The 17,025-nt window shown below is 36.0% G+C and overlaps 1 protein-coding gene across 1 annotated transcript; it reads left to right on the top strand.

Annotated features, from left to right (window-relative positions):
* The first annotated feature begins 1,759 nt into the window (after positions 1 to 1,759).
* Positions 1,760 to 5,992, top strand: LOC113282363 (histone deacetylase 6-like). Its single transcript, XM_026531345.1, has 6 exons — positions 1,760 to 2,490; positions 3,329 to 3,769; positions 3,864 to 4,006; positions 4,990 to 5,080; positions 5,187 to 5,320; positions 5,524 to 5,992. Exons 1-6 carry the CDS (start codon positions 1,948 to 1,950, stop codon positions 5,630 to 5,632), a joined length of 1,461 nt encoding a protein of 486 aa, XP_026387130.1. The 5' UTR covers positions 1,760 to 1,947; the 3' UTR covers positions 5,633 to 5,992.
* Positions 5,993 to 17,025: the final 11,033 nt, after the last annotated feature.

The raw sequence follows: 17,025 nt of genomic DNA, 5'->3' as shown, positions 1-17,025 counted from the left end.
GCATAGGTTGCTTTAGGTTTAAGCTAAGATAGCTTTGAAACCAAGTAAACAATATTCACCATTAGATGAAAACTTTGAATCGTATTCACATAAACAAGATATGCACTCTGGTTAGGTAAATCGTAACCGAACAGTGTACAAATACTATGTTCAACATGGTTAGACGAAACTAGCCGGTATGAACTTAAAAGCTTAACACTGATTTCCATGAGTACAAAGACATTGATCTTGAGTCACAATCATGTGATCAAATAAGTCCACTGTTAATTAGAGAATTGATCAAATGCAAATCATCTCGTAGAAATAGTTTAAACGCATTTGAACACAATCGACATAGTTTGTAAATGCACAAAGTACAGATGCATAAGTCATTCGTGAATCCGCTGAGTCATGGTACGCAGACCGGTTTGCAAACTTATAAGAAAAACCGAGTTCCAGAGTTGACAGAACTTTTCAGTTCACGTAACGGTTTGCAAACTTAGGAGAAAAACTGAGTTTCGGAGTTCACAAAACTTTTTCAGTTTGCGAACCGGTTTGGAAACCTTTAGACTTTACCGGTTTCGGAGTTCACGTAACCTTTTCAGTTTGCGTAACGGTTTGGGTACTAAAATGGTTCAAGAACATAGAATTGTATTGGTTCGCATAACGGTTTGGATACTTAAACCCGGTTCCCTTACCACAGTTCCAAAATGTTTTGTATACGAACATATGTACCTATCCGGATCACGAAACAAACAAATTTTCCCATAATGTGCATACGAATATGCGTATCACACAGATCTGCAAGTCGATATATATCTACTTCGCTACGTGTAAGAATACATGTAATATAGCTTCAGACATATAACAATTATCTCAGTTGTAAAACTGATAACGCTGCCTTGTATTCCGAATATAATAGTTCTATATTTCTCTAAATCAATCTGAAACATTCCCGAATAACATCAAATGATGACTGGTTCATTTCTCAACTACCTCTATCCTAGACCGAGACTTAACTAATTGTAGACTGGAAATCAAGATATAGTTTTGACAACTAAATTTGACAACAAGCTTGATATAGCAATACTTGTGAGTTCGACCGAGCAATGCTCTAACAGTGAGTAAAATCTTAGTTTTCACGATTTTGCAGTTCAAAGTGCCATTCGAATAGCAAGATGTTCTACCTGAAATTTAGTAAACAAAATAAGAAATCAACTGTTATGGGAATTGTAACTAGGGTTAAATGCACAGTTTACTGACGTCATATCTGTGACATCCAACGGATACAGAGAAACTGATCATAAATGATCCCGCAGCGTGAGATCAAATTTTTTTCCTAAAATTGATTTGTTTTATTTTTGTTTGCTGATTTAGATAGAAAGATATAGTCTACACAGATCTGTTATTTTGGAATTTTTGTGTATCTTTTTTATGATTGGAGTTTTATGTACAAGGGAGAAATTCTTAGGCATACGATGAACGCCTCATATATTTATTTGACGATAAAATATAAGTAGAAAACCTACGCACATGATTTATAAGAATTGCTACCAAGAATAAAAAGGGATATTATTTGACCCATATGGTGATCAGGATCCTTTTTGTTTGTCCTATATAAAATAGTATCCCAATGTTAGTATCCCCATCATATAGCGTGCATATGTGGGTAGACGAAGAACATCCAATCATGACCAAGAGTCAATCGACTTGACAAGGTCTTGCTCCTCCCTTGCTAATTCCAGTCCTCCTTATTTCAGCGCTCCTTTCGTATAAATTGCCGTATGGGAGTTGCCCCAAATCTCTATGAAAATCAACCGGCAAAGAAAAGATTGCGATTTAAAATAAGAAATTAGGGCTTGATCACCGATTTCGTTGGTCACCAATTCGGTCAGGCGAAGTCTACTAATACCTTACAAGGACATTAGAAAGCGAGCGAGCTCTGAGAGACGAGAGAGAGAGAGAGAGATGGAAGAAGATTTATCAGGAAATGCACTTCAAACTTCAGGAACCGATGGAAAAAAACGTAGGGTTTCATATTTCTACGAACCAACAATAGGTGATTATTATTACGGACAAGGTCATCCGATGAAACCACATAGAATTCGTATGGCACATAGTTTAGTTGTTCATTATGGTCTTCATCGTTTAATGGAAATCAATACTCCATATCCTGCTACACCTCAAGACATAAGAAAATTTCACTCAGATGATTATGTTGAGTTTTTATCATCTGTTAGTCCTGAGACTTTACATGATCATACTCATTCTAGACATCTGAAAAGATTTAATGTTGGTGAAGATTGTCCTGTATTTGAGGGTTTATTTGAGTTTTGTCAAGCTTCTGCCGGTGGTTCCATGGGAGCTGCTGCTAAATTAAATAGAGGGGATGCCGATATTGCGCTGAATTGGGCTGGGGGGTTACATCATGCTAAAAAATGTGAAGCTTCTGGGTTTTGTTATGTTAATGATATTGTGTTGGGGATTCTTGAATTGCTCAAGAATCATAAGGTAAGAAATTTTCATTCTTTAGTTTTTGTTTTTAGGGTTTGATAAATTTGGTTGATTTGATTTTCTTGGGTCTTTGTTTAATTTGAATATAGCGGATTCATAGGGTTTTTTGCCTTAGGGTTTGTAGTTGTTATTTGATAAACGAAAAAGAATTTTTTTTGATAACTGAAGAAGAAAAGGAGTTCTTTTAGGGTTTATTGAGCATGTGGATAGTGAGTCGTGATGTGTTTATAGAAGTAGAATTCATGTACCAAACAAATGAGGTTTATAGTGTTATCGGTAAATACAACTTATAGGATTTGCAATACATATGACATACTCAATTACCTATGAGGAATGTTCATTGTCCGTGCTCCGGTGTTGTATGTTCTACTTTACTGCTAGGTTTCAGGTAGTTTTGACCATTGTGGGTGTTTGTGATGTTTAGGTCGAAAAGTATACTAAGCTATGATGTGTATAAACTATAATGTATTTAGAAGCAGAATTTAAACAAAAAGAGATGCTCATGAATTTCGGATAGCGGTGTATTATAGTGCTATTTATGGAGGTGGGTATATTAGGATGTATATATTGCAATAATATGTGCTTGTTTGCTGTTCTTTCGTTGTTTGTGCCATCATGCAATGTACTCTAGATGAGGTTTCAGGTACATCTGATTCTTCTGGGTGTTTGTAATGTTAAAGTTGATAACTGTACACCCTATTTTATATGTTGGAATCCTTTTTGAGTAGTTATTTTGTAGTGTTGTTTCGTGTTGTCATCAGATCACAGAGGTCATTTTGTTAGGCATGAATGAACATTATTACCTGACTTAATAATTTTTCCTACTGTCTTGCAGCGAGTTTTGTATATAGATATTGATGTACACCATGGAGATGGAGTAGAGGAGGCATTTTTCACTACGGATAGAGTCATGACTGTCTCATTTCATAAGTTTGGGGACTATTTTCCTGGAACTGGGCATATTAAGGACATTGGTGTGGGTGGTGGAAAGTATTATGCGCTCAACGTACCTCTTAATGATGGTATTGATGATGAGAGCTTTCGTGGATTATTTCGTCCTATTATCCAGAAAGTAATGGAAGTTTATCAGCCGGAAGCAGTTGTTCTTCAATGTGGTGCAGATTCCTTATCAGGTGATAGGTTGGGTTGTTTCAATCTATCTGTAAAGGGTCATGCAGACTGCCTAAGATATCTTAGATCCTTCAACGTACCTTTAATGGTCTTAGGAGGCGGAGGCTATACAATTCGTAATGTTGCCCGCTGTTGGTGCTATGAGGTTTCTGTTGTTTGTTTCAATGTGCTCATTTTCTTAGATGTTCTTGTATTTTCATGTCGAAATTCTGACTAAGTTTCACTCTGTGATCGTACAGACAGCAGTTGCAGTCGGAGTGGAGCCTGATAACAAGTTGCCTTACAACGAATATTACGAGTACTTTGGTCCAGACTATACTCTTCATGTCGACACAAGCAACATGGAGAATCAAAACACACCTAGAGATATGGAGAAAATAAGGTAAATACTGTAAATTACTTATTATACTGCCACTAAGTAGAAGTGGGACAAGATGCCAAGTGGCTTTCTAAATAAGTTGGTGATTATTGAAGCAATTCAAGATATCATGAAAAGAAAATACAGTCTTTTCGTTCCCTTGTTGATTTTTTATTGATAACAGTAACTGCGCCTTGTGGTTTTGAAAAATTCTCCCAGCCATCCATTTTACGATATGTTGCATCACGTCTCAGTCTTTGTAAATCAGTTTGTGGTAATTCATTGCAAAAGACACTTCTCAAACTATTTTTTTCTAAACTAAAGATGCTGAGTAACACAACTTGGTATGAAGCGCGGGAAAGTTGTACTGTTTTAAGATGTAAGGTTATTCAAAACTGACGAAATAACTTTGGAACCTCACTTTAGCCTTCCTAGAGTAGAGATTGAGAGCAAATAATTTGCCTTCTTAAGAATTACGCATATCCACTCATATACCTTGACTTCTTTCAAAAAGCAGCATAATTCTTTGAATGGTGTTTATCTGGTTACGTAGTTTGTTCATTTATATTTAGCAGGTTTGTTTTTTTCTAAAGTGGTTTCTTTTGGTGGAAGATGTGTATGTGTTGAGCATTAAGCATGTGTTTTCGGTTCTATAAATTTTGACCACTTTCTTCTTTACAAACACGTGTATTTTACAGGATTAATGGACATACTGGATAGGTCTAGGTATAGTTGAATAGCAAAATCTGTTTTTCCTTGTTCCTGAGTTTCTGAGAGCTGTCTTTAGATATTAAACTCACAAGTCATTGAAAGGCTGAAGTGTACTTGATGAAACCATTATCGATAGTCTCCCAATCGTCCCATATTTGCACAAAATACTGGCTTCATATTTTTTTGATCATTTGTTTTTCTGTTTGTACGTTGACATGAAATCACTGTGTTATGATATTTTTCCTATATTTGGGTTGGCTGTTTAGGCCTAATTTCTTGCGTGTAATTTTATTCAGGACCTTACTGTTGGACCAACTTTCAAAGATACAACATGCTCCAAGTGTACAATTTCAAGCAAGACCACCCAACACGGAACCCCCAGAAGAGGTATGTCCGTATTACTTGGATTATTTCATCGGCGTACACCTAAAAAAAATTCTTTTAACTTAGAACCATCTCATGAATCTTATTGATCGAATTTGGTTGGGTGTAGGAAGAGGAGGATATGGATGAAAGACCGAAATGCCGAATTTGGGATGGTGAATGCTCTGGGTCTGATTCTGAAGAAGAACGAAAGCCTGGAATTAATGATTCTGGCACAGACGGCCAACTAAACCTTGATTCGAGGTATTAATCCTATTTCAATTGATGTTGATTTTAAGGTGCAACTGGAAGAAAATCTCGACCTGTGTATGCCCCATTCGTGACACAATTCTAAAGAGCGGACAATTGATATTGATGTATCACAGAGACCTACTCTAGCTTAAATCAATGCAATGTTACTTTGGCCTGATTGCCTTTGATATATATATTTTAATTTTTTAATCCAGAATCATTAAAGATGAAGTCATGGATGAAAGTGCCCCACCTAGAGTAAAAGATGAAGTCATGGACGAAAGCCCCCCTGCTCAAGTGAAAGAAGAAGCTCCTTCTCACTAAATTAAGGAGTACAACTGAAAGATTCCCTTGGATGTTAGATTTTGGGGTATGATATATGTTACCATGGCCACAAAGAGTGCAGCTTTGTTCTTCAATCTTGATATATGTCACCATGGGCACAAAGATGCAACCTGGATACCTTAGCTCCAGTTATATTATTCCCACTTTTCTCACCCTTACAAAGGGAAAGTGAAGACAAAAACTCTCTACAAAAGTGAAAGTAGGATTCAGAATTACATATTATCAGGTTACATTTGGTATCTTCATCTTCTTTTTTATTGTTTATTCGTAATTTGTAACAGTTGTAAACTGTGTAGGAAAGGAATGGAGCCAAGAAATGAGTTTTTAGGTTTTCAATCAGTACTTGACTCTTTATGTTTGTGTGTTATTTTCTGTATGTATGGTTATTCTTCTGACAAATGCAGATATTCTCAGCTCCAGTTATAGGCGACAAACTAATCAATTCAGTCATGCTCTTCACTCACATGAACAAGAGGGATAATATATGTATGGATGGTCACATGAATATTTTATGAGCTGTATCCCGTTTGGTGCAACCTTATTGTGGGAGTATCTGTAAGCATATTTCTACACATAGAAATATCTTCTTCGCCATGTAATAACTTGGTTAATTATTGCCAAATATGTCGGTTATAATTTTGGGATCCTTTCATAACCATCAGTATTCTTTTAAGAATTTTATTATTCATTACACAAAAGGTCAAGAAGGAGAAACTAAGAAGTTCCACAAGGTATTACGGCTACAGATCGATGACGGACTACGGATTAGCGCTATAAGGTATTTCTCTTAAACTAATCTTGCATATTATTGTGTGATTATCTTGAAATTCAACTGATACGTATTGATCTCCGTACCTTGGTGACTGTTATTATAGAGGCGGAATTCAGAATAATAATAGACGAGAAACTTAGAAAACAGAACACAAGTAGTAATTCGAGGAAATATATCTTCTCTAGATTATGAACAAGAAAACGATTACAATTCTCTATTTGTTACGGTCACAATCTCTCTAAACAGTGGATCAACCTTAAACCGTTTCGTTAACCTGTTTCGCTAAGCTTGCTTTTACAATAATCTAGTATTGCCTCACAAACTTTTCTCTAGATCCGTGTATCACACGAACCTCCTCTCTGATCTAAGTTTGTATGTATCAGAAACCACACTCTAGATGTCTTAGCTGTGAGCTAAACATCTCTATTTATAGCTTTAACGATTTCCCAAACCTTTTAGGAATCTATTTCCTTATCTAGGAATAATTCCCTTTCTAGGTATATTTCCCTTTCTTGGAATATTACCTTATGTAGGAAATATTCCCTTTCTAGGTATATTTCCTTATCTAGAAATATTACCTTGTCTAGGAATATTCTTTATCTAAGAATACTGTCTAATAATCAGTATTCCTTCCTTAAATTACAATTTTATCCTCAATACTTCTTGAGGATCACTAGTTCCTGGAGAGAGGAAGATACACATGTATCATCAACAATCCTAAATCAAATATCTATAAAATTAAATCTTATAGTTGGCATCTAGAGCTTATGTTTTTGAACTCAGGGTCTTCCGTTGATAATATACAATAACCGTATTATATGCCTCAAATATAAAAATCCATTTATTTAAGTTCGTCAATGACGCTTACTCATTTCTCACATAAAAGAATACATATATCTTCACTGCCGTGATATAATACGAGGCATAAAAGGGCATTTGGTCATTCTAGATCTTTTCCTAGTTACTGCACCATGTTTGGATTTGAGTATGATCCTAATCGGTGATTTGGGTATCACATCTTTTTTCTTTTTCTTTCTCTTAACGGTGGTGGAAGATCAAACATAATGTTGGATCTGGAATTAATCTTATTAGTGGGCCTATAATTAAGGTTGGATCAAACATCAAATTTATAAAAATATTAATTGGCCATAAGACTTAAAATACAAACAAGTCACGTATTTTTTTTTAATACGAAAGGAGAGATTTATTGCTATAGGAAAAACATTACATAGATAATAAGTCTGCAGATATTTCTGCATTTAGCCAAGCAGGATTATTTAACTCCCATTCTTCTGCAACTGAAATCGATAAAGCATGTTTTGCTAAAGAGTCTGCGACAGAGTTTGCATCTCTTTTTACATGGGTACATTCCCAATAATCAAAGTTATTTAAGAAAAAACGGCAGTCCTGGATGATATTGGAGTTTGTCCAGTTGACTGCACTCTCCTTCCCATTAATGGCATTAACAATTCTTTGGCTATCTCCTTCCAGCTGGATTTTAGTAAGTCCTTTTTCCATTACCCATCTAATTCCCTCCAAAGCAGCCAATGTCTCAGTCTGTTCTGGATCTACTGCTGATTCCGGTGCGCTTTTAGCTCCATTGGATGCACCTGTGAAATTCCTTAAAATTAGACCCACTCCTGCTTTACTATTTAGCTTATAAAAAGTTGCATCGAAATTTAATTTGAATACAAATTCAGGTGGAGGTTTCCAGTTAGTAACAGCAGCATGAACCACAGGGTAGTTGGTATGAGAAGAGGACATACTTACTCTTTGCCAGTCAGACATGTGAGTTTTCACATTCCTGACTATGATTTCTGTATTCACCTGTGTATCATTAAAGACCACAGCACATCTGTACTTCCGCACTTCCCAGATTATAAAGCAGTAAATATAGAAAACATTAACATTCGCAGGCCTATTCGTTTCATCATTATCAAACCAAGAGGATACCCAATCATGCACATTTTTCCCTTGGAGCATATTAACCAAGTTTTGATCAACAAAGATAATAACAGAAGCAGTAATCTGGCAATCAAGAAACAAGTGTTGCAAAGATTCCATATGATTAGAACACAGAGGACAAGTGGTACTCAAACTAGAATTGTGTTTAGCTAATCTAGTTTTCACAGGGAGGCACTTATGGATCACTTTCCAAATGAAGTGTTTAATCTTATAGGAAGAGAAGCTTTCCACAAAGAGTTCCAAGAGATAGGAGGTGTAATCGAAGTAATATCCTGGGATTCATTAAGCTGTTTTGACAGAAAAACGACCATCCCTAGCTGGTTTCCATCTTAGCATATCTTTACCGGTAAAAGGAATCTTAATTTTCAAAATAGCTTCACAAGTTTGATTATCAAATAAAGATTGGATGGTATTAAGATTCCAAGACCTAGTATCCTTATCAATGAGTTGGGAAACTAGTCTAGTATTGGCTGACACAAAGTTTGATCTAGGAGGATGACTAAGAGTTGGGACCCAATTATCCTTCCAAATGAGATGTTATTCCCATCCCCTATCTGCCAGCAATAGTGCTTTTTTATGATTTCTAAGCCCTCACAAATTCCCCTCCAAATCCAGCTTCCCTGTTTACTTAAGATATCACTAACAGAATTAGCATTCATAAAGTATTTATATCTAAGAATAGTAGCCCAAGGAGAGTCAGGATCTTCTAACATTCTCCAGGCATTTAGCCAACAGAGCTTTATTAAGAACAACAGATTGCCTTATATTTAGGCCCCCTAAATCTTTAAGTAAAGCTATGTGGTTCCATTTTTTTTAATGTAAGTACCTTTCTTGCCATCTTTTTTATTCCACCAAAAATCCCTTTGGACTGCATCCATCCTATCAGTTATTTCTTTGGGCTTTTTAAATACTGCCATGTGGTGACTAGAAAGCGTGCCTAAGACACATTGGGTTAAAGTAGTCTTACCTGGTTGATTGGTGAATTTAGATTGCCAAGGTGCCAGTCTACCTGCAAATTTGTCAATCAGGGGAGAAAAGGATTCCACTTTACTTCTTTGAAGTAAAAGTGGAACTCCAAGATACTTCTCTTGTAATGCCACCCTTTTAATACTCAAAATATTTGCAATGTCATTCTTAACAGATGTAGGATCAGAATCTCGCATCAATAATGTCTCAACGAAATTATTAACGAACAACACGACAGTGTCGCAGAACAACTTCAGAACCAACATAATAAACGACATCAGCCAAATCATGAGAAAAGTGTGACGATCCTGCGAAAATAAGGAAGTTTGCGAGATTGGTATTTGTAAGGTTGCGAGAATGTCGCAATCCATATCCGAAAATAAATGACAGATTAGCTGTCATCCACTATGTATTTCCCTATAAATAGTCATTCAGTTGTAAAGAAAAGGAGAGAGATCTTTTTTGAGTAAGAAGCAAGTAAATAGGAGAGAGAAAATCTAGAGCAGTGGTTATTCTTGATTCCTTTATCTTTTCTTGTAAGATTGTTCAAAGATTCATCAATAAAATTAAGATTGTTAATCCAAAAATCAGTTAAATGTTAATGAAATCTTGTGAGGGGTGTAGTGTAGGATTTCCTGCAACTACAACAGAATTATCAACTTTGGAACTAAAAGCAATACCCGATTTATCAAAATTCACTGACTGACTAGAAAATTTACTAAATTGTTCCAGAATTTTAGCAAGAGCTCTAGCTTCACAAGGTTTAGCTTTAGTAAAGACTAGGCAGTCGTCTGCAAAGAAAAAATATGAGATAGAAGGACTATTATTAGACACAGTAAACAAGTCACGTATGACTCCTTTGTTTTCTAAACGTAAAACTTCAAGGGTTCTATTAACTTGTATGCCAGGGCATACGTTAAGGGACATTAAATACCTTGGATTGAGGGATCATTTATAGAAAATGCAACAATCTCGGTTAATCCAATATTAAATACCAATGAAACGTAAATACCTACTCCACCCTTATTGATTAATGGTTATTTTATCCTGATAGGAAATGAAAGGTGGATTGAATCGTTTATTACAGTGGGACCTAGTTTTATGTTTAGCAAATAACTCCTAATTAATGTTGAATAAGTTATGTCCGCACATTTGTGTGGAATGTGTCTAATCTGATGGTGAACATTGTTTTGCATAAACCAAATATTTTATTCTTCTCCATTTTATCTTTTAAGTTTGATGCGATTTTTTACCATTTATTTCCTTTGGCATATTAGGTTTTAAATTGGTAACTATCAAAATTCGGGATATCTAAAAATATTACATTAAAGATTTCTAGAGAGTATTTTGGGAGCCCTTAACTTTAGTTGTTTATATGTATCGTCAGTATTTTTCTTGGAGAAAAATAATTATCAAAATAATAGGATTTTGTATCCAGTTAAGTTAATAATTTAAAGAAAGCCCATAATCTTCCCTAATTTATTTAGCCAAACATCTTAGTCATCATGTGGGGCATACGTCCAAATGCATATTCACCAAATTTTCTTTCTGATAAATCTTCTAACGTATTACTATAAAAAGTAAACAAGGGTAAAAACGGAATTGAAGTTTTCTAATTAACATGAAAACATTTCCCCACGACAACTATCTTTCCAATAAAAGTTATCAAATTCCAACATAAAAAAAAATGTTATTAATGAGACTTTACCAAATTTCAAGACAAAAAGAAAGTAATGATTGAATACTTAACCTGTATACTAATATACAAGTTAACAAGACCCAAACTTCAAATTAAAGTTAACTAAATTAATGGCATGCGGCATGCGCAGTATTCACTTGAATAGTTGAGGGGACATAATTGTTTTGCACTTGTGATTCATTGGTAACATTTTTCAAGTTAATGGGCCGAAAAATGTCCATTTTTTAATTAAGGTCAAAATGTTTGCCAAACCTTTTAGGGTCCTATTAACTTGTATATCCGTATACAAGTTAACAGGGGTATAATCGACTATTAGTTATATTGGAAATGAAAATCAGTTATTAAAATAACAATAATGTATTCTTCTTGGAAACTGAGTGTAGGATCAGAATCTCTCACCAATAATATCTCAGCGAAATTATCAACAACACAACACAACAGCGTCGCAGAACAATTTCAGAAATGATATAATAAACGACGTCAGCTAAAATCATGAGAAAAATGTAATGATTCTGCGAAAATAAGAGAGTTTGCGAAATTAACATTTGTAAGGTTGCGAGAATGTCGCAAGACACATCTGAAAATAAAGGACAGATTAGCTGTCATCCACTATGTATTTCCTTATAAATATCCGTTCAGTTGTAAAGGAGAGGAGGAGAGATTTTTTTTGAGTAAGAAACAAGTAAATAGGAGTGAGAAAGTCTAGAGCAGTGGTTATTCTTGATTCCTTTATCTTTTCTTGTAAGATTATTCAAAGATTCATCAATAAAATTAAGATTGTAAATCTAAAAATGAGTTGAGTGTTAATGAAATCATATGAGGGGTGTAGTGTAGGATTTCCTGCAACTACATAATGGCGCTAGAAACAGGGAGGCTGAAGATCGAAAGTTGAAGATTGTTGTTGAGATTGTTCAAATCAAGAAAGTGATTAAATAAATCAGTGAACCAGTTAAAAGAAAAATGATTAGAGTCAATGAAGATGAAAAAAGATTGGAGTGTAATATGATAACAAAAACAATGGTTAATGAATTCCATGAAAACATCAAAGGAAGAATACATAAACGAAATTTTGAAGGAAGGAAGGTTATGGCGGTAGAAAAGACATCACTCTTGAAAGACTGGGAAAAGCAAAAAATTACATTCATGGCGACAGAAATACCAAAAGAAAATTTGAACCACACATCTCAATTGGTTATTACAGTGCCTATTACGCGAAAAGAGAAGGAGACAACAACAAAACCCACGAGGTACTGGATATTGAACAGAACTTTAATTGATACATGAAGTTCAGTGGATATAATATTTTATCATGCATTCAGGGGAATGGGATTTAAAGATGAAGAAATGTCCAGTTCAACATATTTTGTTCATGGATTTGGAAAATCCACAACAAAACCTAAAGGAGAAATAGTGGTACGAATTCCACTAGGAGAGATCGAAACACACGTAACACTATGCGTGGTGGATATGGAATCGCCACATAATATGTTGCTAGGAAGACCATGGATACATGCGATAAAAGTTGTAGTATCAACGTTGCATCAATGTATTAAATTCCCCACACCAAATGAAATAGGAGAAATCAGAGGAGATGTTGACAATGCGAAATTATGTCATCAAATTGAAGTAAAGCATTATGAAGGACAAACAAAAAGGAAACAATTTCGCAGAAAGTTGGCAAAGGAGGCAAAGAAAGAAGAAGAATTTAGAGTATATATGATAAGGGCAAAAGAAGGCAAGGGAATACCCAGCGAAATTTCGGAAGAAGGAGAAGGACCTGTGAAAACAATAAAAGAACCAACACCAATGGGAGAACCCAAGTCCAGTTACACTGCCGCAGAACCAACAAAAGAAATAAACGTTGGGACTATAGAAGAACCTCTAATATTGAGAATTGGAACCAAGATGGATATAGAAGAAGAAGAAGAAAGAATTGTTAATCTTTTGCGAGAATATAAATACGTTTTCGCAGGGAGCATGGATGAGATACCGGGAATAGATTCATCGATTGCATGCCACAAATTGGAGATTAACAAGAATGCGAGACCATTTAAACAAAGAATAAGAAAAATTGCAACAACTTACCATTCCCAAATAGAAGAAGAACTACAGAAAATACTTGATGCGAGAATCATAAGAGAAGCTAAATACCCAGAATGGATAGCGAATATGGTCATTGCCCCAAAGAAAAACAAAGGAATAAGGATTTGCATAGATTTCACTGATTTAAACAAAGCTTGTCCTAAAGATAGTTTTCCGTTACCAGATATTCCTCAAATGGTGGAATCCGCAGCGGGAAATGATAGGGTATCGTCTTTAGATGGGTACAAAGGGTATAACCAAATCCCTCTCGTTGAAGAAGATCAAGAACATACTGCTTTCTTCGCCCCTAGAGGTTTATATTGTTACACGAAAATGCCATTTGGTTTGCGAAATGCGGGAGCGACATACCAAAGAATGGTAGAGAAGGTGTTCGCAAAATGGATACACAAAACATTAGAAGTATACGTGGACGACATGTTAGTAAAGAGTAAAGAAGCCAAAGACCATGTACAAGACCTGAGGGAGATTTTTGAACAAATGCGGCAGTATAACATTAAACTGAATCCTGAGAAGTGTACTATTGGAGTTGCATCGGGAAAAATTTTAGGCTACATTGTATCAAAGGAAGAAATACATGTTGATCCAGAAAAAGTGCAAGCAGTTCGTGACATGCCAACACCAGCAACAATAAAAGATGTATAGAAGTTGAATGGGCTTCTAGCTTCGCTGGGGAGATTCATTTCGCGATCATCAGACAAATGCAAATATTTTTTTGATATACTCAAGAAGGGTGCGAAATTCAAATGGACTGATGAATGCGAAAAAGCTTTTCAAGGGATCAAAGAACATCTTATGAATACAATTATTTTACAAAAAGCAGAATCAGGAGAAGAATTATTGATCTATCTTGCGACGACGTCGCATGCATTAAGTGATGTGTTATTGCGAATAGACGCAGGCGTGGAGAAACCCATTTATTACATTAAAAAAACTTTTAATACTGCCGAGAAGAATTACTCAAAGATTGAGAAGTTGATCTTAGCATTAGTTTATGCATCATTTAAGCTCCACATATATTTTCAAGCGCACAAGATAAAGGTATAAACGAAAGTACCAATTGAATCAGTGATGAAGAATTCTAAAAGATCAGGAAGAGTGGAGAGATGGAATGCACAAGTAGGCCACTTTGATATTAAATATGAAATTTTGTCTTCACCAAAATCACAAGTTGTTGCAGATTTCTTGGCAGAATTTCCTTTAGAAGAAGATGAAGCGGTAGAAAAGATGATGGATATAGAAGAAGAACACGGAGATCCAAAATATTTATTAATAGAACCAAATAAATGGGAGATATTGGTAGATGGATCATCAAATGGAGAAGGCAATGGAGTTGGGATTGTTTTAATTTCGCCAGAAGGAATAAAGATGGCTTTTTCATTCATATTGGAATTCTCATCTACTAATAACGAAACGGAATATGAAGTTGTGATACATGCCTTAAAATTCGCAATAGAAATGAAACTAGAAAATGCCAGGATCACTAGTGATTCGCAGCTAGTTATTCGCCAAATAAAAGGAGAGTATACTACAAATGAACCATCCTTGAAGAAATACAAGAAGCTCGTTGAAGAATTGTCAGCGAAAATCCCAAAAATAAAATGGAGGCACATTTCAAGGAAGGATAACAGACTCGCAGACGCTTTTGCTTTCATCTCAAGCATGATGACAGATCCAACTGCGAGATGCATAAAAATACAAACACTTCTGTCACCATCAATCAATAAAGAAGAAGAAGAAGTGGATGTGATGATAATAGACAGTGAAGAAAAATAACAAATGAACAATATCGCAGATTGGAGAACGGAACTTCATGCATATTTGGCAAAAGGACAAACACCAAGAAATAGATTGGAAACACACAAGTTAAAAAGCCGAGCAACGAATTATGAATTAAGAGATGGGTTGCTATACCGAAAATCCTTTAATGGACCATCACTCAGATGTTTGACACGAGAGGAAGGAGAAAAAGTGCTAAAAATGTTACATAGTGGGGATGCTGGCAATCATAGCGGGGGAAGATCTTTGGCACATAGAGCAAAAATGCAAGGCTATTACTGGCCATACATGCACGAAGATTCAAAACAAATATCAAGACGTTGCGAAGATTGTCAGCAGCATGGAAAGAAAATACATGCACCTGGAGCACCATTGTCATCTTCAACCAATGTGTGGCCTTTTGGAAAGTGGGGCTTAGATATTGTGGGGCCATTTTTACCAGGTTATGGACAAAGAAGATACTTAATAGTCGCAACAGATTATTTCACAAAACGGACAGAAGTGAAGGCAATACAGATCTTTACATTCATATTCGAAAATATCATTTGCAGATTCGGAATTCCTGCGCAGTTGGTATCTGATAATGGGAAACAGTTTGAAGGACAGAACATAGAAATGTTACTTAATGCATTTAAGATAAAATGTGGAAAGTCTACTCCTTTGTATCCACAAGCTAATGGGCAGGTAGAAGCAACAAACAAAACAATTGCAGATATATTAAAGAAGAAATTGGAAGGGCATCACAGAGCATGGTGCGAACAAGTACATAATGCAGTATGGGCTTATAATACAACTAGAAGAGAAGCTACTGGAATGTCACCTTTTTGTTTAACATACGGAGTTGAAGCGGTGTTACCAACAGAAGTCGTTATTCCGACCACAAAGAGAGAAGCTTGGGAGAAAAATCTTAGTGCGGGTTTGATCTTAAACAAACTTGATGAATTAGAAGAAAGAAGAGAAAAAGCTTTACAACATATGGAGAATTATCAGCGAAGATTAGCCCGAGAATATAATAAACGTGTCAAAGTACGCGAATTCCAACCAGGAGATTTAGTTCTGCGAGAGACACCAGTATATCAGCGAGAAAATGGTGTAAAATTAGCGAAAAAATGGGATGGACCTTCCATCATTAAGGAGATAGTTGGAACATGAGCTTATAGATTAATGGATCCAGAAGGTAGAGATGTTGGTCATAGGCTTGACAGACCATGGAACAGGTTGTACTTAAAAAGATATTATCCGTAAGAAGCTTTGAGAAGTTATGGATTCTGAAAGAATAATTGCAAGATTATTCATATCAAAACAAGATCATGATGTGCGAAACTTTCGCAGAGATAATCACAGAACAATGACATAAAAGAAAGGGGAGAGCCTTTATGGCGTACACCCTAGTTCGCGAATAAAATTTCGCAAGAGACAAATGTAAGACCTAAAGTACGTCATATAAGGGGGTACCTGTTGCATGGCTCAGGGAAAGGCTACACCGCCACCGGAACCTGAGTCATGGAGATTTGGGGTCAATAAAGCCCATCCGGGAGAGGCACCTTGGATTCTCAGCTTAAGCATATGACTTAGGTAGGGCGACTAAGGTAATAAGGACTCTCCCAAGGAGTGCAGATCTGATCAAGCGCCGAGGTACACGGTTGAGTCAAGAGTGCCAGGGGCGTTTGAAGCGCACCTTGCCATTCTTGACAAGTCTTGGCTTATACTGCACTCGGCCTGAAGAAAACCCCACTTAGGGTGCAGTCTCGTAACCATAAGCCCTATATGTAAAAGGGATAAGAGGCTGCGAAAATAACTGGTTGTTGTAAGACTGGATGAGAGGAGCTAACCTTGTATGGTAGAAGTACGCCTCCTTGAAGGGGAAACCAGGGGGAGATAAGGGTGGCACCCTCCATTAGGGAGCTGATAAGTGTCTTAAGACGCAAATGTCATGAGGCTTTTTATTCGTAAGGGTATTAAGGCTTGTCATATTTGTGCAACAATCCTGAAGAGGCAATAATACAAAAGAAAAATATAAGACGAGATCAATGGGTTTTCGCATGAAAGTGCGAAGACGTCCTGCGATTTCGTCGCAAGACGACAATGTCA

The sequence above is a fragment of the Papaver somniferum genome, chromosome 5 (assembly GCF_003573695.1).
Source record: "Papaver somniferum cultivar HN1 chromosome 5, ASM357369v1, whole genome shotgun sequence".
Classification (NCBI taxonomy): Eukaryota; Viridiplantae; Streptophyta; class Magnoliopsida; order Ranunculales; family Papaveraceae; genus Papaver; species Papaver somniferum.
This window is presented reverse-complemented; position numbering and strand designations above follow the sequence as displayed.